This window comes from Botrytis porri (assembly GCF_014898465.1).
Source record: "Botrytis porri strain MUCL 3234 chromosome Unknown BPOR_005, whole genome shotgun sequence".
In the NCBI taxonomy this organism is placed as follows: domain Eukaryota; kingdom Fungi; phylum Ascomycota; class Leotiomycetes; order Helotiales; family Sclerotiniaceae; genus Botrytis; species Botrytis porri.
In genome coordinates this window covers 653,160-671,317 of record NW_024066079.1, presented here as the reverse complement: position 1 = coordinate 671,317, position 18,158 = coordinate 653,160, and the positions used below count along the sequence as shown (strand labels likewise).

The 18,158-nt window shown below is 37.5% G+C and overlaps 3 protein-coding genes across 3 annotated transcripts; all 3 read left to right on the top strand.

Moving 5' to 3' along the window:
* Positions 1-7,353: 7,353 nt before the first annotated feature.
* EAF01_003949 (uncharacterized protein) lies at positions 7,354-9,204 on the top strand (the record flags this gene model as incomplete). The annotated part of the gene is made up of 1 exon (XM_038912203.1): positions 7,354-9,204. The coding sequence occupies one exon, from the start codon at positions 7,354-7,356 to the stop codon at positions 9,202-9,204; it is 1,851 nt and encodes a 616-aa protein (XP_038771887.1).
* A 1,238-nt stretch (positions 9,205-10,442) lies between these two features.
* Positions 10,443-12,492, top strand: EAF01_003948 (uncharacterized protein; the record flags this gene model as incomplete). The annotated part of the gene is made up of 3 exons (XM_038912202.1): positions 10,443-10,450; positions 10,529-12,251; positions 12,304-12,492. The coding sequence occupies 3 exons, from the start codon at positions 10,443-10,445 to the stop codon at positions 12,490-12,492; spliced, it is 1,920 nt and encodes a 639-aa protein (XP_038771886.1).
* A 557-nt stretch (positions 12,493-13,049) lies between these two features.
* On the top strand, positions 13,050-17,126 carry EAF01_003947 (uncharacterized protein). Its single transcript, XM_038912201.1, has 7 exons — positions 13,050-13,469; positions 13,550-13,608; positions 13,694-14,497; positions 14,553-15,725; positions 15,819-16,062; positions 16,112-16,220; positions 16,277-17,126. Exons 1-7 carry the CDS (start codon positions 13,430-13,432, stop codon positions 16,461-16,463), a joined length of 2,616 nt encoding a protein of 871 aa, XP_038771885.1. The 5' UTR covers positions 13,050-13,429; the 3' UTR covers positions 16,464-17,126.
* Positions 17,127-18,158: the final 1,032 nt, after the last annotated feature.

Below are 18,158 nucleotides of genomic sequence, written 5' to 3'. Positions count from 1 at the left end.
CCTTGAATTCTTCAAATATTATTTATGATATTAATAATTCCAACTTTAATTCTAAATTATAGAATAATCTATTTTTAATCTTTTCCTTTTAATACTTTATTCAAATTAAATTTTATTCGAAACCTATTATTTTTATTTTTATTTCATTTTATTAATATTATTTCTTTAATAAAGAAAGATTAAATCTTATAATAAAGAAGATCAATAATTATATAATTAATCTTAATTTATATTTAATATATTAATAATCTAAAACAAATTATATAATAAATATTAAACGAATTCTAATATTGATCTTTAATATAATATATACTCTATATTATTAAAGATTATTATTTCTCCTTCAAATAATTAATAATTGTCACGATATATACATGATTGTATTCGATCGAATTGGTATAATACTAAGCTTCAAATCAATTATATATATAACTCTATAGTATGCTTTCTTTAACTCTATAATTTTTAATTTTAAGATTGATTCTCAAATATTTATTAAATTCATTATATTATTAAAAACTCTTTTAAATAAAAAAGGAAATAATATTAATATATACTTATAAATAAAGCTTTTATGAATATTCTATTTACTTCTATTTATATATATTACTTTTACTTTCTCACTTATATACAAATCTTCTTAATACTATTTAAGAATATTATCTCTTTTCTTATTTTTAATTTCTTAATTATAAATTACAATTCAATAAATCTTATAATTATAAAACTTTATAATAAAATAATTCATTAACAACATAAAATCTCATTCCTTTACTTTCTAATCCTCAAATACACTTTTATTATTTATATACCTTCTTAACTAAAACTCTTTCTCTTTAATCTTAAAAATTTTAATAATAACTCTCAAAAATTTAATACATAATTACTCTTAATTTAAATAAAATTATAAATAAATAATATTATAATTAACAACTCTACTATTCAATTTTACTATATTTATTTCAATTTCGAATTTTATATATAAATTATAATATTATCTCAACTTTCTTTTCTTAATTAAAACATTTCCTTAAATTATATAACAATTCTAAATCAATTTATATATATTTGTAACAATCTAAATGAAATTTAGAAAATTAAAAATAAATTATTCAATTTCAAACAAAAAACTAATTCTTTATATATCTATATTACAAAGTTCAAAAGAACTCTTTATAAAGCAAAAGATTAGAATTAATTTGATTCAAATAAAATCTTAATCTTTTATAATAAACTTGATACTATTTTTTAAAATTATCTTTCTTAATAACTTTTATTATTCTATTTATATTCTAACTTTATTTAAATTATATAACAACTAATCATATATATAGTAAATAAATTCCTTATATTATTTTACTCTAATAAATCTAAAATCCTATATATATTATAAAATCTATTCCATTTTCAAAACTATAATTCCATAAATATTAATAATCTTAATATTCTTAATACCTTCAATTCTTTTAATACTTTATTAAACAAAACTAATTATACTTCAATTCCATCCTACTTTAAAACACTCAAGTTTATTATTATTAAAAGAACTCTTTTTTGTAAACAAAATAAATATATTTAATATAAAAATACTTTTTATTAAATACAAATTTATTCATTTAATTTATATCAAAATATTTAAAAAAAAAAAACCCCCCATTTCAATTATTATATCCACTTTTATTAATTATAAAAATAATAATAATAAAAATACCTAAATAAAATAATTAACAATTAATATTTCAAAAATTACTTAAAAAAAAAAGCTTTTATCAATATTTTCTATTTAATGATAATACATCTAACCTTTCAAGATGTTTTATAAAAAATCAATAAAGAAAATAATAACAATAATAATACAAAAGAATATTATTAATCATACTTTATACTTAGATTATTTATTTAAAATAAATTCAAGATAAATTCTTCAAAAAGGGAAAGTAGTATTACAATATATATATATAATCATATCCAATCAAGTCAATATAATATTAAACTTCAAATTAATTATATATATAACTCTATAATATACTCTCTTTAATTCTATAGCTTTTAGTTCTAAGATTAATCTTTAAACGTGTATTAGGTTCGTTATAATAATATATTATATATTATAAAAGAATTATAATTGATATTAATATATTATAATTTCTATTATACTTTAAAGAAATCGAATAAAATGACAAGCAAAAGAATAAGTAATAGAATATATTAGGAAATTTAATCTCGATATACTCTTAATTATTATTAATTCGGATCGTTTCGAAAGAGATAATACTATAACAAATGTATATTCTACATTCAATATAATAGTTCATTTATTATATCATTTTATATTAATGAACAATTATAAAACTATATATATATATCATTAATAGAAGGAACATGAAAAAAACTAAGAAAAGCTTTTTCGAAATAACTTTCTAATTTATATTACATTTAGATTAGAAAATCATTCTATATCATTTTCTTTAATTATTAAGTTAATATTTATTTGAATGTAATAATCATTATTATTAATACAAAGAAGGAGATAAATTATACTTATTTAAAATATACAAAAAAATCAATATTATTATTATACAAAATAATTATATCAAATAAATTAATAAAAAGAATTTCTTAAAGAATTCTATAATAATATAGACTTTTTAGTATCTAACAATCTTATAAAAAGATTTTATATATAAAAAATAAAAATATAAAATCTTTTCAAGAAGTTTTATTTATTTCAAGAAATATTCTTAATAAAATTATCAATATATAAAAATGAAATTCTTATATAATATTTATAATTATCTTATATGAGAAAACAATATCTTTAATACTTCGATATAATAAAATTCATAAGCGTAATCTTATAGCATAATAGAAATTGTAATATATTGTTACGACGGGTAATATTGGATCACGTGATAAGTGTTATATAATAGGACGTTAGAGCCTTTAGAGTTTAGGATTCAAGGAGCCAGAAGCTTTTAAAACTTAGAATTTAAGGGATCCAAATAGAACAGAATTATGGGTTTTGTAGAATAGGAAGATCTATATAAAGAGAACAAGTCTTATTATAATATAAAGCTTTATACTTAAAAACAATTATTAGTTTTATTATTATAATTACGAGAATTGTAACCAATTACAATCTTATTGAATTCCTATTTGAAGTTTAATCTAAACCATTTCGAGAGAACTCTAGACACTTCTACATGACCCTAGAGGCAGCTCCTGTAACATATATCAATATCGACTATACCTCCTCATAATACATAGTATATTATCAATCATTTGAAAAGGAAATAATAATTCCTAATAATATAGAATATATATTAAAGATTAATATTATAATTTATTTTACATTTAATATATAATTTGTTTCAGATTATTAGTATATTAAATATAAGTTAAAATTAGCAATATGATTATTAATCTTCTTTATTATAAGACTTTAAAATATTCCTAATAAAAGAATAATATTAATAAAACGAAATGAGAATAAAGATAATAGATTTTAAATAGAACTCAATTTAATTAAAGTATTAAAAGAAAAAGATTAGAAATGAAGTATTTTATAATATATAATTGAAATCAGAATTATTAATATTATAAATAGGAGTAAAGATACTCAAGAGTTAATAATTCAAAAATGAAAATATCTTTATAATAAAGTAATAATATATTAATTATAAGATTTAGAATATTAAAAGGAATCGAATAGAATAAAAAGGGATAAAAGAGACAGATATAAAAAGTAAAGAATTATAAGAATTATAAGAATTATAAGAATTATAAGAATTATAAGAATTATAAGAATTATAAGGAAGCAAATGAGAAGATTAAGAGGTTTTATAATATAATGAGATTTTATAATAATAAATTTAAACAGGCTTTAAAAAAGAATAGTTTATTATTATTTTTCCCTACTTGCTTTATATCATTAGAAATATATAGATATATTATATAGTTAAGATAACTTAGCTATAGATAGACTGAATTAATTAAGACCTTACTATTACTATTATATATCATTAATAACAAATTATACTTTAAGAAGGAGTTCTACTAGAAATATACTAATAGAAATAGAATTTATAATTATTTATTATCTCTTTCTATTTAAGATTACAATATTAGAATAATGAAAAAACATTTTAATAACAAGTACAGAGCTAAAACTAGAAATTCAATATTTAATAAAATTTTCTGTATTCTAGATCTTAATATTAATATTATCTAACGGACGTTTCTGTTTGATAGGCTTGGCGCATCCTAGTATCTACTTTGAGATACTTTGAGATACTCGGATGCTCGGGTTTTCGGTCGGCGGCTGCGGAATTGATAAGTGGTGGTTTTATATGATATTGCAAGTTGAATGATTCAAGGGTTTTCTTTTACATTTCTTACTGTCGCTTGCTCGGGGGTTCGATCAACCATCTTCTTGGGGGGTATCCATCGAAACAGTCAGGGATCTCACTGCGATACTACTTTACCCTTACATGCACCAACCTTTCAATTGAAGAGGAGGATCCAATAGAGTAGATGTAGTCAAGGATTCTTTCCGTATTCCGTCGCCAGCAAGGAATAATTCAATGCAGACTCGGTTACTTCACTGTTCTCGGAAGGCTCGATCTGATATGACCTTTTTGACTATGATGATATTATGGTGCATGAACCAGTTTCCAATTGATGACAGCCATGACGACCCGAATGCTCTATGCAGAACGACATTTGATGAACACCCGAGCGAGTGTCAACTAAAGCATGTGGCGTATTCAACACAGTCTCGACTACGAACCGAATTACGAATTTCATGGAAGCTTCGAACACTTCAACCAACGGCTGCTAATAACTTTTCACGGACGAAAGCACTCACAGACATAAGAACTCGTTGGTCCCATGCCATGGAAGAAGGGCGTTCAAGCATGTATGCATCGATGACAACCAGCGGCTATCCTATCGGTGGTATACATCTACCTACTTCAAGCTTAGACGTCGTGCAATCTTTCCCCCTGGAAGTGTGAAGTGTTTCGTCTTGGCCTTTCATTTTATCTTTCGTCTCTTCTCTGACAACGGCGACATCTCCGTGGGCCCTCTTACCAGTCACTAGGATTCGCAAAGATCCATCGTGAATCGTGATATATAAATGATATAAATCCGACCATCTCATCTCTATGCATCCATCCTTTCTGCTTCTCTACCCCTGACAGAAACCCCTGAGTGGATCACGGACAACGGTGCGTCTTTGGTTTCAAAACACTGGAACCAAGTGGAATCAACTGTGACTGGCTGTGCCATCGGTTATGTTACTATTCTCTACCTTAGTCACTTCTTGTCCTCGAGCCATTTCTTTCTATCATCCAATGATTCTTGGCCATTGTCACCAGCCACAATCAATTGGAGATCAAAGCATCAAAGCATCCCCCAATGTTCTTCTTTTTCGAAAAAGCAAACCTTGAACCATCACTTGCTTTTGGTCAGCTCCAAGCCTCCAACGTGCATATCCGAACAACTTGATCAATTTCCACTTAAAACCACGAGAGAGATAATGCTTGGAATGACAGGCCCAGAGTCGAGTCGGTCCCATTCCGAACTGCCCAAGAACTATTTTCAGCGCCATTATGGATTCAACTGGCATGATATGCTGCGGCTATCTCATCTTATATTCCCAATGCTGTGTGATGGCTGAAAGTGGTTGTGACGGCTGATGGATGATGATTCAGGGATTGGGTGTGAATGGACCACTCTTTTTTGGATTCCTTTGGCAGTTTTGGCTTGTCAGGACTCAAGAACGAGATTACTGGGTAAGATTTTTAGAGAATTTTTGTAGAATTTTTATCCAGAGTAAAATAAAGGAAGATCGATACGACAGTGGGAGAAGGCAGATGTTGGTGTTGTTGGTATTGTTCGTATTGTTAGCATTGTTGTATCCATACTCGCATTTCGTATAGCTGTGTCCGCAGCCACCATCTATTTTCCTTTTTCATTCTAGATCTCTCTTAGCATCCTTCCCTCCCTCACACACACAGACTCTGGTGTATAGTATTGATGAAATTTTCTACGGATTCATCACATGCTCCATTTTTGATATTCGTACCGGTCGGAATTTGATGATATTCACCTGGAATCTATCTTTCTCTTCATCTGTAACCCATTCCTTACTTTACTTAGCAGCTCATGCTCCCCCTTCACTTAGTCTTTGTTTCACCACCGCCATTCCCCCCTTCGTTGACGAAGAGGGTTCAATTCCTCTCTCTTCCTTATCTCCTCATACAATATACGACAGCAGGGCTTTTCGTTTCAAAACTCGAAGCTATTCACAGAAAAGTCCTGATGAACCCTGCAGCGATACTGACTCCGTTTTACTCACGAGGAGGCCTCGTTTCCTCTTTGGATGGAATTTTATATTGATTGCAATTTATCTGATTCATTATTCATAACTTTCGCGCTCAATCGAAAGAAGGGATCCACTCTCTACCTACTTTTCCATCCACCCTTTCCACCATACATCCATAATTTAAATTCATCGGTACCAACATCATCTCAACTTGTCAACTTGGTCTTTTGTCTAGACTGGTTATGGTCGATCCACCAAAAACCCTTCGAAAAAAGGGATCCCCGCAGCGCACACCACCAAGACTCCAGCCAAAAACAATATACCCAGCACAATACATAAATTCATAATAGTACATCAACTCTTTGTCGCCGCAATCTTTGGTTTGTCTTGATCGTCTTGGTCTTATTACCTTTCTCGAGATCTTCGTTTGTCACTTGAACAAAGTTCTCTTTTGATTTTATTCACTCTTTCACTCTTTCACTCTCGAATCTATTTGGAGATATTGCTTTCATAAGTCCTGGAGACTAATTCTTTGATTTACCAATCATTCTCCATTCACATTCATTATTACAATCAAATCAATCGATCAAATTCCGCCATTCCGCCCTTCATTCATTCATTCACTCGTTCATTTCTATTTTGGATCTTGAATCATTCTTTTTATATTCAAGAACAAAGCAGCATTTCGACCCTCGCAGCATGTCCCTTGTTGAAAATTACATTACTTTGTTCCCAGATCAAGAACAATAGACAAAGAGTCGCGACACAATAGCAGAGGAACCATCAGACAATAAATCCCGATTTTTATCGTAAGTAACGTCCTCTCGCACCTGGATGGGACCTTCAAATATCGAATCTCGAATCCCATAGACCCAGCGACCACATACCAACCCGACTTACTTGCCAACCAACAGCTTCCACAGAGATCTACGTAGAAAGACCTCTACATTATTTCAAACCAGCAATAAAGCCATCTTTTACATTTGTTTCATATACAGCAAAATAACGAAATAAAGTATATCGAGATGGACTCCCTCGATCTTCTGCGCAGGGCCGCAGCTGAAGCGACCACCGCAACCACCACAAATTTACAAGATGCAACCACGACAGAAGCAGCTGCAACACCAAGTAACACTATAGGAATGTACGCCACCGATTTGAATGGAGTAAATCAATCTATCAACAATCTTCTACGAGATGTTTTGTGGTGGTGCTTAGGAATAATGGCTTTGATCATCCTTGTATTTAGAATGATGCATCGAGCAAAGTCACATTTGCGACACATGACAGGGATGAATAGTAACGCGAATCAACAACGATACTTCCAGCAAAATAGATCGAGTTGGTGGAAAGTCAAGAAGCATTTATTGTATGCGCCGCTATGGAATAAGCGTCACAACAGAGAGTTCAAGTTGTCATCAGCTGTCAATATGGGAACCCTCCCATCAAGATGGCATGCACTACTCTTGATCGTGTACCTTTCAATGAACGTTGCCTATACCCTTGTTCTTGATTACAGCAGAGAAAACAAATTCTCTATTGTAGCTGAGCTACGAGGAAGATCCGGTGTTCTCGCTGTGTGTAACATGATCGCGCTCATCATTCTTGCCGGACGCAACAACCCCCTCATCGGATGGCTTCAAATCAGTTTTGATACCTACAACTTATTGCATCGATGGATGGGAAGGATAGTCGTCTTGGAGGCTCTTGTACATACGTCATGTTGGGCATATGTACAACATGCAGATACCGGTTTCTCTGGTGTTTGGGAAATGCTTATGCACGATCCGTTCTGTTCTTACGGAATGATGGGCACCGTTTCCTTTGTCCTCATTCTCCTCACATCCCCATCCCCAATTCGTCACGCCTTTTACGAAACCTTCCTCAATCTTCACATCATCTTCGCTGCCGTAGCCATCGCCGGTGTCTGGATCCATTGCGACATCCCAAGTCTTCCCCAGAAACCTTACATCCGCGCCGTCGCTTTCCTCTGGGTTGCTGATCGCGTTTTCAGAATGGCTCGTCTTATCTGGTGTAATTACAGCACCAAGGGATGGACTACCGCCTCCATCGAAGCCATGCCCGGAGATGCTTGCCGTGTCACCATGCATCTGCCCAAGAAACTCGATGTCAAACCTGGATCTCACGCCTATCTACGTTTCGCCAAACTCAACTTCTGGGAGTCGCATCCATTCTCCATCGCCTGGGTTGCCCATCGACCGAAGTTCTCCCCCGAACTCCCACTCAATGAAAAGCGAATGGTTTCCGAAGAACAAACAACCGATATCAGCTTTGTTATCCACGCGCAAACTGGTTTGACCCGCCGTCTCTTCGACGCGGCCAAAGTTGCCAGTCCACGTGTTCTGACACTCAAGGCTGCATTCGAAGGACCCTATGCTGGACACCACTCTCTCGATTCTTACGGCCACGCAGTCCTCTTCGCCGGATCCTCCGGAATCACCCATCAAATTCCCTACGTTCAACACCTCATCCAAGGCTACAACGATGGTACCATCGCCACCAAAAAGGTCCTGCTTGTTTGGATCATCCGTGACGTCGAACATCTTGAATGGGTACGACCTTGGATGGACGAAATCCTTCGCATGCAAGGACGTCGCGACATTCTCACCATCAAATTGTTTGTCACGAAACCTAAGAATCCAAAGGAGATCCATTCCCCGAGCGCGACAGTCCAGATGTTGCCTGGTAGACCTAATATCAACCTGTTGTTACAGACTGAAGTTAAGGAACAAGTAGGCGCCATGTGCGTCACCGTCTGTGGACCAGGAGCATTGCAAGACAGCATCAGAGAAGCAGTGAGAGAAGTTCAAGAACATGGGGTGGTGGATTTCATCGAGGAGAGTTTCACTTGGTGATGTGGAGAATAATCTTTAGGGACGCATCCCCACATACGTTTTAAAGATGCCAAGAAGAGCAATTCAAGAAAGGATTACAGAACCCAAGAGATGGCAAGTCGAGTGGTGCAGAATGAGTGGATGGTCACAATTATTTTCTTCTTCGATTCTCAGACATAATTAATAGTTTTTATGGGAGAGAGCTTTGTATTATACTACCGGACCAGACCACGACTGCGCTTTGTATATAGATCATATTATGATTGCATGAGAGAGGAGAGAGTTGGTAGACGGAAGACTGGATTCGCTTTTAGCGGGGAGTTTGCTGCATCGGGATATCCAGAATTGATATTAAGGGATTGGACTACTCGTTCATAGGATAAGAAAGGTAGTCGGTTAGAGGTGGTTGTCTTTTTGATTTAATAGGATTATCTGAACTATTCAAGATATTGAGTTTTGTGTTTTGACATTAGTGATTGGTGATTATGATTTTGCTGTTGTGTTATATGATGTTGTGATACCAGATATTTATCGTGGGTGGTAGCTCCTGCGTGCTAACTATATTCCTATGGCTGATTGGCGTTGTGCATCCATGCCCTGCGAGAATGAAGTCATGTTATACATGCATAGAGCAAGTCTAGATACTAGGAGTATTAGTCGGTTAGATGAAGCTCCGCTGGTCTACCGGGTGCCATTGCCATGGAGGCCAACTTAACTCTTTTGGAAATTCACAGATATATCCTCAAAACTTTGGCTATCTCTATTGATCGGTAGATAGTCAGTCGTATAGATCGCTAGGGAGTTGAGTAGAGCTGTCGTTATTAATGGATATACAATGATATAACATATCGAATCAAGAACCGAGACTTTCCGTGTAACACTGGGTCTGCAAGTAACAAAGAGCCACGGCTAAATCTTGGTATAATTATGGGCGTAGAATTGATTGGCTGAATCACAGAATTCCCATGCCGCCCCGCGATCGGCTTAATAAAATTTACTCGAAATAGCGTCACTTTCAATTGGTTTGAGTGACTCTTGATAATTCTATGATTGGTGACTCAATTATTTACGTTGACAGTTCTTATAAATTTCCATTCCTCTCTTCTGATTTATTCTCTGTATCAAATCATCTCTTCTCTTTAATACTACTTTTTGATTGCTCTTTCAAATCTGCAAGATTCAACCAATTTTCAATCACAAAGCGGAAGCTTCTTGAAAGTAAAAGTTAATCCATCAAATAACCCCGCGATTTTGTCAAAATGCCCATGTAAGTTATTACTTCATACAAGTCACAGTGAACTCTTCAATGTCCCAAATATAACTCTAATTTTTGCATTCTTCGTAGGCTTAAAGATCCCTCAACAAAATACAAGAGATTTCCTCCCATCCAATTGGCGGATAGACAATGGCCTTCCAAAACTATCGATAAATCTCCAAGATGGCTCAGCACAGATTTACGAGATGGCAACCAAAGTTTAGTCGACCCTATGGATGGTGAACAAAAATGGAAATTCTTCAAGATGTTGGTAGAGCTTGGTTACAAGGAAATCGAAGTTTCATTCCCTTCTGCTTCGCAAACAGATTTCGATTTCACCAGACGTCTTGTTGAAACTCCCGGGGTCGTACCAGATGATGTCTGGCTCCAAGTTCTCTCACCATGTCGTGAAGAATTCATGAAGCGAACGGTTGACTCCCTTAAGGGCGCCAAGAAGGCTATCTTACATATTTACCTTGCTACCAGCGAATGCTTCCAGAGAATTGTGTTTGGCCTGAGCGAGGAAGAAGGTCTGGCATTGGCAGTCAAGTGCGCGAAATATGCTCGATCCATCACAAAAGACGATCCCGAACACGCCGGTACTGAGTGGGCTTTCGAATTCAGTCCTGAAACCTTTTCGGATACTAATCCAGACTATGCGATCCGGGTGTGTGAGGCAGTCAAGGAGGCATGGGGTCCTACAGTAGAGAATCCAATCATCTTCAATCTCCCCGCCACAGTCGAAATGTCAACTCCAAATGTCTACGCAGATCAGATCGAATACTTCTGCAGAAATATTACAGAGAGAGAAAAGATTTGCGTCAGCTTACATCCACATAATGACCGAGGATGTGCTGTTGCAGCTGCAGAGTTGGCACAAATGGCTGGTGCTGACAGAGTTGAGGGATGTTTATTCGGAAACGGAGAGAGAACAGGAAATGTGGATTTGGTCACTTTGGCTTTGAACCTCTACACTCAAGGCATCAACCCTGGTATTGATTTCTCGGATCTTGAGCGGGTCATTGATGTTGTGGAGATTAGCAATAAGATTCCAGTTCACCCAAGAGCTCCTTACGGTGGTTCCTTGGTCGTGTGTGCGTTCAGTGGCTCTCACCAAGACGCAATCAAGAAGGGTTTCCAACTCCGAAAGAAGGGAGATCACGGAGATGAGAACCGCTGGGAAGTACCATATCTTCCACTCGATCCTCAGGATATTGGACGTACTTACGAAGCTGTCATCCGCGTCAATTCACAGAGTGGTAAGGGCGGAGCTGCATGGATTATCTTAAGGAATCTTGAGCTTGATCTTCCAAGAGGATTACAAGTTGCTTTCAGCAAAGTGGTTCAAAAGCGTGCGGATGAACTTAGTCGTGAGCTTCTTTCACGCGAAATTCAAGACCTGTTCGAGCAAACCTACTACCTCAAGCACAATCCAAGATTCAGCCTTGTTGATTACTCTATCAGTACCGACCGAAGTGCCTCGCCCGTGCCACCCGCTCCAGGCAAGACACAAGATACGACGAATTTGAAGCGTCGATTCGAGGGTGTCATTTCGATTGACGGAGAGGAACACGAATTGAAAGGATTAGGCAATGGACCCATTTCTAGTTTGGCAAATGCTTTGAAGAGCTTAGGTATTGATCTCGAAGTAGCAGATTACAAGGAGCATGCAGTTGGTGCTGGTACAAATGTCAAGGCTGCGTCTTACATTGAATGTACAGCTACAGGCTCTAAGCAGAAAGTATGGGGTGTTGGGGTTCACGAGGATGTTGTTCAATCGTCTTTGATTGCTCTTTTGAGTGCAGCTTCAAACGTAAGTCATCTAGCATCATTACTCGATTCGAAAATATCTAACGCAATTACAGTTCATGGCAAGCAGACCTACAACACCATTACGCCTCAAGGGTAAAAATGGTGTTAGTACCAGCCGTGAGGTTAATTTCGATGACTCACAAAAAGAGAACGGCGGCCTTGCAATTCCTAAACCCACCACCGCAGCCAAGAGTGGACCGGATGCAGTGAGTGTCTTGGAGGCTAAGGTCAATGAAGAATAAATTGTTTACTATTTGGTTTTTTCGTTGTTCTCGGGTCTCTCTTACAGCTGCTTTCGTAGTAAAAATGAGGGGTAGCTTTTAGCGCGTCTTCTTTTGGGATGGGGTTCATGGAGGGGATATATCATCTGGAAAAGCGATCAAAAAGTGCATTTGAAATTTGAAATTATGAAAAATTTGTAAACAAAAATGATGATTATCCAAAAGGATAGCTATCTCAATAAAATGGAGTTCTTTCTATAATATATGCCTCCTTACACGTAGACATGGAGCTGCCCATCTTATACTTAAAGGAATAAATCGAGCAAGTTACAAGTTGCTTTGTGTATTAAATTTTATTTATATCTACTGGGTCTATTTATTATTGAATTGATGATTTTCTTATCCACGTACGGAGATTTCCATGTGAGATTGACCAAATCACGTGAATTGCTGATTAACGACCTAAACGAACCAATGATACCACTCATGGCGGGGACACCGCTCCATTAATGATCAAGTATGAAATTTGACTTTGTTGACTTTGGACATCAATTTCTAAACAATCCAGAGACCATTTGAAAAATTCTCTCTATTGACAAGAACTATTGATTCTTTACATTCATTTACTCAATAATACAAACAAGATCAAAGAGAGGCTATCAAGCTCTTCAAAATTTAATAATCTTTCTTCTTTAGAGAGTTCCAGTGACTACAGTTCTGGAGTCTAGGTATCTAGCAAAGAATCGGCCTTGTCAATATTACACCCCAAGCAAGTCAACATCGCTTTCTTCAACAACCGCAAATTCCACCTGCGACCAACAAACCCCCCCAGTTGAATTCCTTCAACCGCCTTTTCGCACATCACACAACCAGCCATATTGTAGAGAGATAGAAATAACTCTTCTGCAATAATACGAACATCTACAAATACCCTTTTAAACTCGGGAATATCGCAAAGATGGACGTTGGTTCTGTCTTGCTCAATTCCTTGGCAGCAGGTCAGTACTTCCCCTCTATTCACCAAACTTGCCTCAAGGGTGAACAGACCTTTAACTCTCATGGTATTAACTATCATTAGACAATGCTACTCGTATTGCTGCCGAACAACAGCTTACCCAAGCTGCCGAAGCCAACTTTGTGAGTTCCCCCACACAGCCTTGACCGCACTGTCGATGAGCTTCTGTGGCATTCTTTTTACTGACTTTTTCTTGCGTCAATGTAGTCAGGATATCTTGTCACACTCGTAGAGCAGTTGGCAAATGAAGAATCACAGGGTTCCATTCGAGCTGCTGCTGGTATCGCCCTTAAGAACGCCTTCACAGCCCGCGAATATGCTCTGCAACGAGAATTACAAGAGAAATGGCTACAGGTCGACCCAGATACCAGGAAGCGTGTGAAGGACTTGACCCTTCAGGCCTTATCCTCAAACAACAACCAAGCTGGTCAAACAGCTGCGCAAGTCATATCCTCAATAGCAACCATTGAACTGCCCAGAGATCAATGGCCAGAGCTTATGCCCGCTTTAGTGCGAAATGTGGGAGAGGGTACCGATCATCTTAAGCAGGCTTCCTTGACTACTCTCGGATTCATTTGCGAAACTCAAGATGCAGAATTGAGACAGAGTCTCGTACAACATTCCAATGCTATCTTAACAGCAGTCGTCCAAGGTGCCCGAAAGGAAGAAGCAAATTTGGAAGTACGACTAGCAGCTATCGACGCTCTTGGCAATTCATTGGAGTTTGTGGATAGCAACTTCAAGAATGAAGGCGAGCGAAATTACATTATGCAGGTTATCTGCGAGGCCACACAAGCAACCGACTCTAGGATACAACAGGGAGCTTTTGGATGTCTGAACAGAATCATGTCTTTGTACTATGACTTGATGCGCTTCTACATGGAGAAGGCTCTCTTCGGACTTACAATCATGGGAATGAAGAGTGAAGAGGAAGACGTGGCCAAGCTTGCTGTTGAATTCTGGAGCACAGTTTGCGAGGAGGAAATCGCCATTGAAGACGACAATGCTCAGGTAAGATTCGACACTAAAATCTTAACAAAAAGAGTGCTACTGACAACACAAACAGGTCGAAGAGGTTTCTTTGATGCGCCCATTCTACAATTTTAGCAAGGTTGCAACTAATGAGGTTGTACCTGTTCTCTTGATGCTTTTGACAAAGCAAGACGAGGATGCTGCTGATGATGAATACAACATCTCCCGTGCCGCATACCAATGTTTACAACTTTATGCACAAGCTGTTGGTGGTTTGATCATTCAACCGGTTTTGAGCTTCGTTGAACAAAAGCTTCGTGGAGAGGACTGGCATGATCGTGATGCTGCTGTCTCCGCCTTTGGTGCCATTATGGAAGGTCCGGATGAGCAGACACTCGAGCCAATCGTCAAGCAAGCACTGCCAGTCATCATCAGCATGATGGATGATAAGTCTATTCACGTCAAAGACTCAGCAGCTTATGCTCTTGGTCGTATCACTGAAGCTTGCACAGAGGCCATCGATCCAACCAACCATTTACCAAAATTGATTGCATCCTTGTTCGAAGGTCTTGTCAGCAGTCCCAAGATGGCAGGTTCGTGCTGTTGGGCATTGATGAACCTTGCTGAGCGCTTCTCCGGGGACATTGGATGCCAGGAAAACCCTATCTCTCCTCACTTCAACGAGAGCATCTCCAGACTTCTTCAAGTTACCGAGAGAACCGACGCTGACAACGCTTTGAGAACTGCTGCATATGAAGTTCTTAACACCTTCGTCATGAATGCTGCAAATGACAGTCTTCCATCCGTGGGTCAACTCTCCGAGGTTATCATCAAGAGATTGGAAAACACCCTTCCTCTTCAATCTCAAGTGGTCAGTGTTGAAGACAGAATCACTCTCGAGGAGATGCAAGTCAGCTTGTGCACTGTCTTGTTGGCTATCATTCAACGTCTCGAGAAGGAGGTCACTCCTCAAGCTGACAGAATCATGACTGTCTTGCTTCAAATCCTTACCGCAGCCACACCTAAATCCATTGTGCCTGATGCAGTTTTCGCCACTGTCAGCAGTTTGGCCAATGCACTCGAAGAAGGCTTCGCCAATTACATGGAACATTTTGCTCCCTTCCTTTACAATGCTCTCGGTAATCAGGAAGAGCCAAGTTTGTGCTCCATGGCTATTGGTCTCGTCAGTGATATTACTCGCTCAATGGGCCCACCATGCCAACCATATTGTGACGCATTTATGAACTATTTATTGAGCAATTTAAGGGTATGTTTTGAAGAATCAATAGTCTTGCCTACCATAGATTGGCGTCCATCCCCCTATCATTCTACTGCAATAGCAAATCTAACAAATAAACAGAGTACAGCACTCGCCAACCAATTCAAGCCTGCCATCCTTCAATGCTTTGGAGATATCGCAGGTGCCATTGGTGGTCACTTTGAGACATACTTGTCTGTTGTTGCACAAGTTCTTCAACAAGCTGCCAATGTTCAAGCTAGCCCTGACGGAACATATGAGATGTTCGATTATGTCATTTCATTGAGAGAAGGTATCATGGATGCTTGGGGTGGCATTATTGGTGCTATGAAGATGGATAACAAGAGTAAGTCATAGCATCCACAGTATTGAATTACCTAACTAAGACAATGTAGATGACCAGCTACGCCCTTACGTTGAATCAATTTTCGGCCTTCTCAATACCATCTGGGTCGATCAACACCGAAGTGATGCTCTAATGAGATCAGCTATGGGTGTCATTGGGTACGTGCTCAAAACTACATTCCTTTTATTCAATTCACGTGTACTAACGGACTTAGTGATCTTGCCGATGCTTTCCCAAATGGAGAATATGCCTCGTATTACCGTGCTGACTGGGTCATGTCAATGATCAAGGAGACCAAATCAAACAGAGAGTTCCAAACCAGAACCATCGATACCGCACGTTGGGCTCGTGAGCAAGTTAAGCGCCAAACAGGTGGTAGCTCAGGGACCATTCAAACTTGACCGAATCTCTGAACGGTCAAGCGCGTCCCTTTACAACTTTTAATGTCCGTTCCTAGGGCCGGCGCATGAATTTTTGATAGAGCTCAACGAATGTGTTCCTCATTCTTTTTTCTTTCTGATTTCTCCTTTTTTTTTGCAACGTGTGGTCATTACAGAGGGGTATTGTCCTCGGCCTACGTCGATCTGTTTGTTCCATCATATTTTTTACATCGCTTCGAATCCACAGAACCTGTCTGTCCATTCGTTCGTCTATCAATCGTCGAATGTTTCCTCTGCCATATTCAAATTTACCTCTAGCGACAACGGAAACCTATGTAACTCGATATGATAAAAGAGGAACCTTTGATTTGCACACCCCATTTGTTCAGCACCAACATCACCACCACAGCACTATCAGCACATTACTCTGTACAAATAGATTCACTTATTCCTAACAGAATAACTTTGTCCCCTTATCTCGCGCCAATACCCTCTACATCATCACGTTTCTGTCGCGCCTTTTCTGCTGGTTTTGAGCGAAGAATGCATGCCGGGTTTTTGATTTATTTCTAAGGTTTCTGATGGATGACGACATTGACGATGGAATGGATGATAAGAAGAAATATGATGTGCATGGGATGGATCAATTGCTTTCGCCGAAAAATCTTGTATTGTGGGGGTAGGAGGATGGGTGGGTGGGATTGTTGGGTAATGGAAATGGGTGGATGCCGGACGCAATTAACGAACGTGACGGCTGGATGGTGGGTGGAAGGATGGAGGAGTTTTATAACATGTAAAGCTTTGACAATGATCGACCGATTTGGGTCCTTTGTCTTAGTGGTGAGCTTTTGACCATCATCATAAGAGGAAATGCAGAAGGCATGCCCGGGGTTGGGTACATGGGATGGTGGAGGAAGAGATGGGAATCAAGTGATTCGAACAATGGCTATATCGTCAGTAAGTTAAGTTGGTTTGATTGACAACTCGTAACTGAAAGAAATAGATAGATAGATACCTAGGTCAGAAAGGCGAAGTCGCCGACATGACATGAATGGATTTGTCTGCCATATTTTCGAAGTGAACTGGATTGTGATTGTGATTGTGGTGTTTTATTGTGTTATCGGATATCGTTTTATATGAGCTGTAAATGAGAAGCATTTTAGTGTGAGAGGTTAAAGTGATCGACATGGGTTCGGGAGTGGAATTGCGAACCGAAGCACTTGTGCTAGTGTTGGAACGAGAATGATGATCTCTGAGGCGGGTACTTCGAGGACAAAGGAGCAGTAAAGATGAGAGAGGGATGTAAAGGGGTTCTCTACGACCCACCCCATTCCCGAAACTCAATTTGCAATCTTTGAATGTATTTCATTCCGAAGCAAATCAATGAAATTTTACATCAAGTCTTGCTTCTTCTGCTAGCCTCGTCTCGCTTTTGTAACTCATGACAACTTTATTTGGTTTTCAAATGATCAGCTTTGATAGGGGAAGGAAAATTGGGGTGCTTGATGGCTCTCTTTGTGTCGGAGCGTTGAACTGATATTCTGGGGCTACAAGGGGCAGGTTGGCAGGGTGTTAGATACTTGGTAGATGAATGAGAACGCAGTGTATATTATCAGTTAAGTGGGGGATTTGATTGCATAGGAGGATTCGAAAGGCAGTTTGTAGAACGCACGCAGATATCAGTCTCGTTGAGGGTGATGGGGGACTTTGAGGGGA